This window comes from Leptonotus elevatus, chromosome 9, assembly GCF_054856555.1.
Source record: "Leptonotus elevatus isolate MCC_2025b chromosome 9, RoL_Lele_1.0, whole genome shotgun sequence".
Classification (NCBI taxonomy): Eukaryota; Metazoa; Chordata; class Actinopteri; order Syngnathiformes; family Syngnathidae; genus Leptonotus; species Leptonotus elevatus.
In genome coordinates, this window is record NC_141247.1 from 7,141,072 (window position 1) to 7,154,038 (window position 12,967).

Here is a 12,967-nt window from a genome sequence, read left to right on the forward strand (position 1 = left end):
GGTGCACTTTCTTAAAGGGGAAGTCAACCCTCCACTGAGCATTTTTCGGTCTAAAAGACATCTAATAGACGTCTAAATGGTAAATAGACGTCTAGGTTAAAAACGGTCTCCGGTTGGTCTCAAAATGAAAGATTTTTTAGACGTCTCAGCTTAGACGTCTATATCTAGACCCCTGGTTTATTCTTAGACGTTTAAATAACCGCTAATAGACATCTATTTATAGACGTTTTCTAGACATTTCTTTTTATTCCAATTGTATACACCTCGCCTAATCTTAGACGTTTAAATAACCGCTAATAGACGTCTATTTATAGACGTCTAAATTTAGACGTTTGCTAAACTATACCAAATTTAAACTTTACTAGATATCCGTATAGATGTCTGTTAAACATATAATATTCACAGCAAACCAATATTAAATGAAATTAAAGTTGACAAAATGTTATGTTAAATCAGGTTGTCTAAAAAAGATTTTATTACACATTTTATTTTATTTTATTTATTTTTATATATATATTTTTTTGTGTGTGTTTATTACACATTTTAATTACATGATCAGATCATTGTTACAGCAAATAAAAAAATACTTTTAGGCGTCCCACTTCTTCAAATCACACTGGAGCCAGGGTTCACTATTGGGTAAAACCAATACCATCAGAAAATCTCAACTTTGATATCTACATTTACTGTTTGATTTTATTAATTTTTTTTAGAATAGCCACAGCTATTTCCAAAAGCCGGCTGCTGACATCTGCAAAAATACTGCCATCATTTATATCACAGCTTTTGGTTTCAGATCGTCGATATACATTGTAAAAAAATATTAAATTCTCTGCACTGGAGTGCAAATATTTGTTGATGAAGAATTACACACTTCTGAATCACTCTTGTGATCACCGCTGCACAATTATTACCTTGTGGACTCCTGGCTGCGCACGAGGTGTCTTGCCACCAATATTCACTGTCGGGGATTTTGAATTTAATATTTTTACTCACAGTGTAGCCATTGTGAACATTGTGATACTTAACAAATACAGTACCTTGTGTCCTGCCTGTCACGTTGACAGGTGCTGATGTGTGTGTGTGTGCATGTGTGCCATTGATTACCTGCTGGGAGACAAAATGGAAATCATACTTGCAATATTAGTCACGTTTGACATAGTACAGTATGCTGAAATAGGTGGTTTAGCCAATAACTTGTGTAATTTGTCCTCCTACTGCACGTCAGAGTGTTGTGGAAGGTAGAAATGATACGTACATTAATAGTTAGAAAGGCTGGGATTTACATGTGCATTAACTAATCACTAATTTGGCTAAAGATGAATGGTTTGAAATCAGAGAAGATAGTATATCAATTCATTATGTGCAATATTTCTAAAACTGAATAGTAGCATCTTAAACAGCTGATGTACAAGCCATCATCATTACATACATTTAAAAAATTGTAGCAAGCATAAAAGAAATAAAAAGCTAAGAAGCACTTCTCTCTTAAATTATTTAAAAAATAAAACAACACCATGATTGCTGGAAACACCACCCCTGGCCACCACATGCCTCCGCCATTGCATTGATGATCCAGTTGTGCTTTGCATTTATTTACTCGTTTTTGTCAATAAACATTATTCAATGTATTTAATTAAATCGTCTGGATTTAGTCTAAAGAGAGTTGAAATTAGAACTCGATTTAGACGTCTAAATCAAGTCTAAATATAAACTAAACTGTACATTAATCAGTGATTGTTTAAAATGTAGTAATCCTAGTAATCATTTTGCCATCATTTATACAACTTAACATTTAATTTAATATTTAATATTTACTTGATTAAGTGTGTCGTCTAGATTCGGGCTAAAATATAGGCAATTATAGACGGGCTAATTTCAGTCTAAACTTAGACGAGACGTCTAATACACGTCTATGGCTCAGTGGGCCCCACAAAATTCTTGACAAATGACAATAATATGTTCTATGCAGCCCCACTATTCCAAATATTAGGTTTTATGGCTAATATTGCATTAGTGGAATATGAGTTAAGCAGCAAAATCCAGCAGTTTTTATCACTATCAGAAGGCGGCCATTTTGCCATTTGCTGTAAAGTGAAAATAACATCACAGTTGCTCAGGTCTCAGGTAACCAATCACAGCTCAGCTTCAGAAAACAGGTGAGCTGCGATTGGTTGTTGCCTGAGCCCTGAGCAACTGTGATGTCATCTTCAGTTGACAGCAAGTGGCAAAATGGCTGCCCACTGAGATGGATGAAACTGGCTGGATTTTGCTGCAGAACTCATATTCCACAAACATAATATTAATCAGAATGTCATGTTTAGACTAGTGAGGTCACATATGACATATTATTGTCAAGAAATGTTTCAGGTTACTCCCTTTAATCTCGCGCACACCACACCACACGCTATAAAAGCAATAAGCACACACACATATTTCTTTCCCTTGTCAACTGTCTTACATTTAAAAAATCCACACAAGAAGGGAAAGGCAATGTGCTACAAGTGGAACACATGAGAAAGGATATGCTTAACAAGGGGAAGAGCATACAGGAGGGCCAGAGCAAAGCACCTGATTTGTGGAAGTTTTGCTCGACAGTGACATCTCAATATAACCTCAGGGTTTTCTGGACTGAAAAGTTTGGTAGAATAATTCAATATTGTATGACCTCAATAACATTTGGCCTTGAGGGGTCCACTTTATTGAAATCCATCATCTAGATTAGGGATGTCAAACTCATTTTTGTGCCAGGCCACATTGTACTTAGGGCTTCCCTCAGAGGGCCTTTATGTGCTGTTTGTTACTTGAAACCAAATGAATGTTTAATCATCTACAACAAATTGATAGATTACTAGTTCTGAAACCAAACGTTATGCTAAGTAGTTTATTCAAGTAAAAAGGGTAAGAAAAAAATTAAAGCACAATCTCAACATTAATATTTATTACACATGACAATTTGAAATGTTGGTGCAGATTTGGGCAAGAATCATGGAAGTTGACACACATCATTTGCTTTTTGCGAGCCACATAAAAGGATGTGGCGGGCTGGAGCTTGACACTATGTTCTAGATGTTTGTTTTGATGTGTTGTATGTGGGTGTTTGTGTAGTACTCATTCTATTAATGGAAACACTTCAAATATATAATTATCTCATTAAGTCACGGCTTTGATTGAAATGTTTCCCTATTAACATTTGTTAGGGGGTGGTCGGTGTTAATTACACTGTTTGTGAACATTGCATATTAAAACCTGCCATGTCCCGAAAGCTGACATCTAAGAGTTAAATTGCAGGATTTAAAGTGGAGGAAATTGTTTGCATCAATAACATTACTCCAAATTGATCACAAATGCTTTTATTATGGAGGAACCAAGCTGTGCTACACCATCCGTGTTTGTTTAGCTTAGTTTAACCAACAAAAAGAATGCAATTTGCAGAAAGGGTATGAGCATTGCAAATCTTGTAGCATTTCATTACATGTACACTAGTAACTTCATTTGACAATGATAGTTAGTAGAATAAAACAAATGAGCATGTTTCTGTCTTCCTAGCAGACATGCTCACAATGTTAATTCTGATACAATGACACTATCTACTCTGAGAAATACATTACATGTTGTGAAACAAGGGAAGAGGGGAGGTAAAAATAAACAGCTATAGTGGGTGTGTTCAGAATTAACCAATCAGATTCAAACTCCTGCTAATTGGGTGACACCACCCACTCAATATCATTTAAAGTGCCTGATTGACCCCAAAGTAAGTTCAGATGATCGGCTTTTATTGACATTTGTGTTGCCACATCCTAAAGCATAAGAGCTTCCACAGCATCAGAGGGATCTTTCGTTTAAAAACGCGCCTGCCAGAAAAATGATCAATATAATTTCGCATAGATTACATGGAAACCTGGCGGATACATTGTCACGAAAATGTGTTATTGTATATTGCAAGGTTTAACTTTCTAACCAGAATTTCAAAGTGATACAAACATGGGCCAATATTATATTTTGATGTATGAAAACCATGAGAAAAAATATTACGGTATCAAATAATAAAATTTATAGCTCTAAAATGTTTTCTTTTAAATATTTGGGTAAATAAAAACAGTATTTTCCACCATTGAACATTATTGAACAAAATCCATCCATCCATCCATTTTCTTAATCCGCTTATTCCTCACAAGGGTCGCGGGGGTGCTATCCCAGCCGGCTTCGGCGGTGTACACCCTGAACTGTTTGCCAGCCAATCACAGGGCACACAGAGACGAACAACCATTCACATTTTCAATCACACCTAGGGACAATTTAAAGTGTTGAATTTACCTGCCATGCTTGTCTTTGGAATGTCAGAGTAGAACGAAGTACCCGGAGAAAACCCACACAGGCACGGGGAGAACATGCAAACTCCACTCAGGAAGGCCGAAACCCGGAACAAAATCAATGTTATTTGTATTTTTTATATGAAATATTTAGTACAGAAGAAACATTTGTCATATTAAGTTTAAATACATAAATACATGTTAACATTCTTCTCCTTTAATGCTATAAATGTTCGCATTCTAACGCTAACGGGAAATTAGCATCAACTTTGGGAATGATATTCCTTCAAATAACAAATATTCACACATAAATGCTGTGGAAGCACATATACACAGATAAGATAGTCGTACTCAAAGGCACATCTCTTTTCCGTAATCTGTGAAAAACGAGTCATATTCAAATGCTCAAATGGAATTTTTTTTCATCATTTAAGTGTTTACTCCATGCATGCATAAAATAAATATGATAACTTATGTAATGCATAAGAATGAAAATGTTGGTCATTTTGTACTTGAGAAAAAGAGTAGTGTTTAAGAAGAACGTGTTCAGCATGTAGGGGTGAAAATGCATTATTAGGCAGTGATGATAGTTTTGAGTACTTTAGTTTTAGTACTTCAATAAATACTGTTTTGCAATCATTGAATAATGATTTTATTAATTGTGATTTTAATTCCAAATAAAATAGTCATTAGTATTGTTTTTTTCCATAATTGTCCAGCCCTACGAGCTTCCAGCAACACATTGGGTGGGGATTGGGGAATACACCTACGAAACAAATTAATTTTTGGATTTATGAACTTTGTTTGAAAATGTTCAATTATGAACTATTAAGTGAACTAGTTCATTTTAAAATTTGTGAGTTGAACTTTGAACTAGTTTGCGTAGAAAATGAACTTTCCCAACACTGACCACTATCCACAATCTTGTAGACCATTATCTCATCTGCCTATACTTCCCCTCTTACGAAGATGAATGTTTCTTCTTCTTCTATAGAGCCGTACAAGTATTAGGTTTCATTAATGATGGAAAAAGTTTTGAACTGACTCAGCTTGGTCTGGTATATTAACAGAATCATACACCATTACGCCATATATTTTTCATCCAAACACCCACATATAGAATGTGTGTATTTTCTTCTTTTTTAACATTGGCTATGAAATGGTTCGGGCATTTTAGGCCTGCTTTGTATGTCCTGACAGCCAGCCTGTGTAGTGGCCCTGCTCCGGATTAGAGAATTAAGGGGAATTAGGTGCTACCCTCCAAGAGAGAGAATGAGGAAGAGAGGACAGGAGGTGTGAGCGGGGAAGTGAAATAGAGAGAGAATGTGAAAAAATGTATATGCATGATGCACCTTATCTCTCAGGCACACACTGCTGGATTAACTGAGGTTGTTTGAATGTGTGTGCGTGTGTATGTGCGCGCACACACGTTGACATGCTTTTAGCTGTTAATCAGCTTCTCTTTCCATTCAAATTTTACAACATGGAAATAAGAAAAACACAGTGACAGTCTTCATATGTCCTGGGACCGGACATACAATTCATCATCATCATCACATTAATTGTCTCAGTTTAGCCACTCACCATGTTGCCTCATGCCTCAGTAGCCAACAGCTAGCTCTATACAATAGTGAATATTTAACAGGAGTGAAGAGAGAGTTATTGTCCAGCAAGACATAATCACTCATATCTAAAGCGAACCTTCAGCTCTTCTTACACAACTTAATCATTCTTTCCTCCAACTAAAGAAGAAGACGCGACTGAATCGTAAAACGTCAGCTTGACTGTAAAAGTCCCATTTTTTTTTTACCTTACACTGAAGTAATTTTTTGTATGTTCAATGAATACTTTCCAAATTATTAAATTCTTATTTGGCCATACAGTGTGCAATTCGTTGGTAAGAGATACACTGGCAACTTGATAAATATTTCATCATGTTTGGTGGGTGTATGTTTCTGACCTCTCCATTAAGAAATGTAATGCAATGTCATGAATTTACATTTAGAATGCACTTGGTAATGGAAGCCTCCAAATTGGTCCTGTTTTTGTCTTTGCAGTGTCCTTCAAGTGTTTACTTTGAGTGACACTTCCTGTTTATCGGTCCACATAATTTTTCACTGCAGGTTTTTTTATATTCACAAACCCAATTCCCCAAAAGTTGGGACACTATACAAATTGTGAATACAAACTGAATGCAATTATGTGGCAGTGCCAATTTTCAATATTTTGTTCAGAACAGAACATAGATGACAGGTCAAAAGTTTAAGCTGAGAAAATGTATAATTTTAAGGGAAAAATATGTTGATTGCAAATGTCATGGTGCCAACAAATCTCAAAAAAAGTTGGAACAGGTAGCAATAAGAGGCTAAGTCACTTATAAAACAAAAACAGCTGGACGACCAGTTACCCCTAATGAAGTCCATTGGCAACTTGACTGGAGTATAAAAAGAGCTTCTCGGAGTGGCAGTGTATCTCAGAAGCGAAGATGGGTAGAGAATCACCAATTCCTCCAATGTTGCGCAGAAAGATAGTGGAAAAATATCAGAAAGGTAATTACCAGCGAAAATTTCCAAAAAGGTTGAAGTAATCATCATCTACAGTGCATAAAATCATCCAAAGATTCTGAGAATCTGGAACAATCTCTGTGTGTAAGGGTCAAGGCCGAAAAATCATACTGGATGCCCATAATCTTCGGGCCCTTAAACAGCACTGCATCGCAAACATAGAAAGGGCTCAGCAATACTTCCAGAAAACATTGTGGGTGAACACAATCCTCCGTACCAGCCGCCAGATGAAACTCGACAGTACAAAGAAGAAGCCATTTCTAAAGCAGTCCAAGAAGCGCACAGGCGTTTCTCTGGGCCAGGGGTTATTTAAAATTGAGTGTGGCAAAGTGGAAACCTGTTTTGTGGTCAGACCAATCACGATTCCAAGTTCTTTGTGAAAAACTGGGGCGCTATATCATATTGACTAAAGAGGACAAGGACAACCCAAGTTGTTATCAGCACTCAGTTTATAAGCCTGCATCTGTGATGGTATAGGGTTGCATGAGTGTGTGTGGCGCATGGGCAGCTTCCACATCTGGAAAGGCATCGTCAATGCAGTTTTTATTCCCAATTTGTATAATGTCCCAACTTTTGGGCAATTGGGTTTGTAAATTGAAGGCACTTCTTTTTCATTAACTGTGATTCTTTGCGGTATTGTTCATAGAATATAATGAATTGCTGCAGTTCCCTTTTCCAAATGAATTTGCATACAATAGTTTACTATCTGGAGCGTTGTGGCGCATATTGCCCGCCTTTCATTTGAATCTTGGGTTCAAATCTCGACTTGTGTGGAGTTTGCATGTTCTCTCTGCTTGCGTGGGGTTTCTCCATGTACTCCTGCTTCCTCCCACAACAAGACATGAAATTGCCTGTAGGTACGAATGTGCATGTGAATGGTTGTTTGTCTAGATATGTTCTGCTAGTAATGGGTGAGCAGTCCAGAGCGCACCCTTCATCTCAGTCAGATGGTACAGGCTTCAGCTCACTCACGATCCCAATGAGGACAACTGGTCTCGAAAAATTGATGGATGGGTACCACTGGGGAACAATTTGAAAAAAAGTATCTGTTAAGTTCGATTTTTCTGCTGATTAAAATTTGGCATGCTGATTCCAAAATTGTATAATTTTTTCTAGCATGTTATTTTTCTCTCTCCACAGTTTACACTCCAGATAAGCAAAATTCTACTGGCTAACTATAGTAAGACTGTAGTAAGAAGAGCTTATTACATTTGGATTCATTTATAACTGTGTGACAATTTGTTTGTGTAGTCACAATTGAGACAGTGGAGTGACAGGTGTGTGCAGCTTCCAATAGGTCAGTACTATCAATATCTAGAAAACAGGCAGCTAGCATTGTAGGAATTAAGAGGATTTGTCCTGACTTTTCTCTTAACCATGTAACCATGGGCATACCGTTGTAAGTTCTATTTCATTTTATGCTGTTTTTTTTAATGTTGTCAAAGCTTGTAACTATTCCATCTAAGGGCAGAATCCACACAGATTTGCTTATAGCACCATTAATTGCACTTTATTTGCACTGGCACTACTAGAATATTGCGGTAATGATATACCAGCGCAAACACAAATTTGACAGCTGAGTGCAGTTTGCACTTTTTTTCTCCGATTGCCACGCGTGGCAAAGTATAAATGATGGCTTTGCGCCAAGAACACAATGGCAGATAAAGGGCAGGAAAAAACTCTTGGTAACACTTTATAATGATTATTGTTAGTTAATCATTTATGATGCATTAATTAAAGATGAAGTCATGAGAACTCATTTTGAGCTAATAAATTGTAAATTAATGGTGTCGGGTCAAAACCTTATACCTCCAAAATTGTCACTTTTCAGAAGATCCCCAAAATGCCGTTTTTTTTTAACATCTCCGTTAATGACGCAAATACACGTTTATTTAATATTTTTTAAGAAAATTAGGATCCTATAGCGCAAAAAAATTCACGTGATGGAGAAAAACTCTTTTTTTCAAATAGCTCAGACCTAACTCAAGAAAACTTGTGCTCCCCAGCGATTTATTAACATGTCATTGATTAAATATTTTTTTTCTCCAACATTTTTTTTTCTTACTTTATCAACTATTTGCAACATTTTAGCATCCTTTAGTTGATTAGCTATTTATTTAGTGTATATTAGCTCGTGCCGTTTATTCAATTGGAATTGGAGAAATACAGCAATATGTCTAACTTGTGATACAGTATATGGTTGTGAAGTGTTAATGTACAGTACTGAGTGCATGGCAGTTTTATGTTTCAGGGGAGAGAAAAGAAAGTCACGTGGCCGGATTTTTATATTGTAGAAGATGCTAGATTGTGACTATGTGGGTCTGGCAATGGTTGGAATTTCAGCATACAAGAGGTTTTACCCCTCATTGCTACTATGGCAACCGGGTCGACTGAAGGTAGTAGGGGGCTGCTCTAATGGCATCGCCCTTGTACTGTATTGATTGACACACACAGGCACATATGCTAGCTCAAATTATTTTTTTCTCCGTACACTCAAAGATGCAAACATACACACAATAAGCCATGATCAGAAGATAAGGTCTCCTCTTTATTTGTGCATTCCGTTCCCAGGGGGAGACACAAGTGGAGGCCTGATTGTAGCATGTGCAAACATACGTTTCAAGTTCACATGCGCATCCCATACAGTACATTGGATCATAAAGAATATACTGTAACATATGCATGACCCAGTTCCAGCAAGATGCGTTGCTCGTTGCTCCCTGCCCATCTTGTTTTCTGCCTCTTTAGCTTCTCTAATTTGGTCTCTCACTCCTCTTGCTGCCACTGTACACTCCTTTGTAGTCACTGTGGTCGTGACTGTACTAAATAGATCAAGAGGCAGAGGGGGAATAGAGTCTAGATCTGTGTATGTGTGCATGTGCAGTCGTCGTGTCAGCAGGAATCAGCCTCTTTCCGGCGAGAAATTTCCAGAAGTGCCTTGGTTTTCTGTGCACAATGTGGCTCACTGGGTCAGAGTTTTTTTTATTTAATTGTATTTTATTTTATTTTTTTACAAGGGTTACAGGGTTGTGTAGGAATAGGCTTTGCAACCCTGAAGTCCAGAGAGGAGGTTTTTCATTCTAAAACTTTTATACTTTCATTACACCACTATTTCCCACCCATCTAAGGAATACTTGAAAAATACAAAAACAATAAAGCATGTAACATACACACAGCTAAAAGTGACTGAGATGGACAAAAAAAAAAAAAAAACACCGTACATCAGGTGACTGAACTCAGCACAACGTTTCGAAGTGCCATATACACTAGATTACAGTAGATTAGTCCTGACTGTATAAAACCAGTTGCACACTAACATTGTCAAATTAGAAGTGGATTTTCCTGGCTGCTGTATGTAATAATAATAGAAATAAATAAACTGGGTGAGAAATAAAAGAGCGTGTGGATGCTTCAGATTCCTTGATTGTACTCGCCATGCTTCACTGTCTCATCCACAGTTACACTAAGACTAATATTAAATATAGCTAGATATTTATTGTAAAGCAATATATAAAGAGAACTGCCAATGTTCTGTGGGTGAATATGACTTATATATAAAAGTCGATTTTCTTTGTGAAAGCTCGCATGATTTGACATGCAATGCATGTTCATCTGTGATTCAAATTTTGAGTCCCAGCAAAAGCAGTGGCTGACATTTGGGCACTCATGGAAACTAGTTGCTGCTTTGTAATTCATTTTGGTTTAGCTGCGTCGTTTGGTATGTAGTTTTGGGTCGGTTACACGCTGACATGAAATATCTACCTCTACCTGGCAGTTAAAAAATTAATCCTGTTTTCTTCCAGAACTACGGCCTGGAGACAGAAAACCTCCGGACTCTGTCACACAAGCTGAACGCTTCAGCCAAGAACCTCCAGAACTTCATCCTGGGCAGGCGAAGGGGAGGGCACTATGATGGAAGAGCCTCCCGGAGGCTCCCCAATGATTTCCTCACCTCAGTGGTGGATTTGATTGGTGCGGCAAAAAATCTACTAGCCTGGCTCGACAGGTATGAACTACACACACACAATTAAGTTTGACAGCGATTTGATTTTTTTCCCCCCTGTAATGAAACAATGAAATTTGACTAAATAACTTACATAAATGTACAGTACACCCATAAGCTACAACATCTTCACAATGAAGAGATGAATACAGGAGCAGAACCATAATTTAATTAGCTAAAAAAAATCTGTAACTGCTGTTTGTTTCCCGCTTACGCACCGAATCCTGAATCAACCCGAATGGGTTACTAATTGTGCTTTTGCTGAAAACAAATAAAAAATCCAATTTGATCATCATGATAAATGGAGAGCACTTATCTAGTACTTTTATCTATACCATACAGTATGTTGTCCAAAGCTCTTTAACAAGCCTTATACTCACTTTTTTGAAAACATATCGAAGTGAGACTGTATGCCGTCCGTCAACCCGCTAACGTAGCCTCGTCAACCTACGGAAAGGTTTTCCTTACTTAAGACTGGTCAACAACTGGTCAGAACCCAGGGTGCTTTTTCGCTTTTGGTAACGTTTTCATTCCATCCATGTTCCGTTGTACAAACTAACAAGCGCTAAGCTAACCTAGGAGGGTTCATCTCTCCTGTTCAGCGTCCAAGTTTGCATAAATAAATAAATATCAGGATTTTTCATACATTCCAAATTCAGAGGTGGCCTCCTTCCAGGCAATTTGGATATTTTGTTATAGCCATCGTTGTCTTTACAAAATAAATTGTGACTTCTAATGTAAACGTCCATGCATGGGCACAACACATGATGTCACGCGGGTGGCGCAGTATATTTGATCTGAGTTCATTTCTCTATTTGCAACTTCATATGTCCTCGTTCCTCGCTCCTCTGTTTACATGTTATAACCTACCACTAGAAATCACATCAAGAGAGTATGAGGGGGTAGGATTCGATGCGTTTTTTTACTTCTTTCTACTCCCTTTTGAACATGTAAGCTGTGCTTAATTGATGATTATGTATGTAAAAAAACAACCAATTTTCTTTAAAATCTTTTTATTTTAATTGCATTATTTCTGTTGCTGGTTTATATGTTCAATAAACAAACAAACAAGGAGAGTGACAGAGACAGAGAGCTGGGAAGAGGGACAAATATTTGTGGAAATTTCCCGGAGACTGCAACGCCAGATGACATCATGTAAATGACTTGTGTCACAAATCAACAAGAGCCCAAAAAAAGATAAAATGGAAAAGGAAAAAAAAAATGGCGGAAAGTATTCTTACCTATGAAAGGTTATTCCCAGCTCCCGTGTTTTGATTGTACATGATTGTGCATAGTTTTTGGTTCCATTTGCACTAAAAGTTCACAGCTAAAAATGTTAAAGGCCACATGATCGCCTTCATTTGACTTTTCACTATCATATATAAACATCATAAAACATGCCAGGAATGCTGCTAATAGCGGCAAAGTTTATTAAAAGTTGAATGTACTATTATTTTAATCTTTTTTATTTTTAGTTTGCACATACCTTTAACACCTGAAGTTGATTATATAAGCAATAAGCTGCAATTTACATGAACCAATTTGTCAACTAATTAAAAAAAAAATCAACGATGAATTAGCTGGGTAATCTATCACAAACACATTTCAGTATATATGTGTTAGCATTGCCAATTATTTTTGGTGGATCAGTATCAATGTGCTTGTGTCAATTCAATGTCCAAAAGAAAATGTTTCAGTTCTGATAATCATATTTAAAGAAAAATATATGTTTGTCTAAAAATGCTGCTGTAGAATGCTGACCTTGCAGACACAAAAGGTGCCAAAGCATGTAGCTTTAGCCACGGAATTCCGGTTCTGATTCTCAACCAAATGTTGGTTGTGCTTATTGTTTGCTACTGAGCATTAAGGAGAATAATAAAAACATGTACTGCATTCAGCATTCAAAATCACACTGTTCTTTGCCCTTCATTTCAGGTCTCCGTTCGCCAGTGTGACAGAGTATTCATTACTGAAGAACAATATTGTGCAGCTCTGCCTAGAATTAACTACCATTGTTCAGCAGGTGCCTCCCCCCTCCTACATACGCACACATGCTCAGGGTCAAATTATCGATCAGTTACTGTTGG

General features: G+C 37.1%; 1 protein-coding gene across 5 annotated transcripts in view; it reads left to right on the plus strand.

Annotated features, from left to right (window-relative positions):
* Nucleotides 1-12,967, plus strand: part of LOC147168238 (connector enhancer of kinase suppressor of ras 2) — a 73,541-nt gene that overhangs the window by 19,248 nt on the left and 41,326 nt on the right. For all 5 annotated transcript variants that reach the window (XM_086085245.1, XM_086085246.1, XM_086085244.1 and 2 more), the window contains exons 3-4: nt 10,681-10,883; nt 12,816-12,903. In XM_086085245.1, the coding sequence (XP_085941371.1) occupies nt 10,681-10,883; nt 12,816-12,903 (291 nt within the window). The remainder of the gene's footprint in view (nt 1-10,680; nt 10,884-12,815; nt 12,904-12,967) is intronic.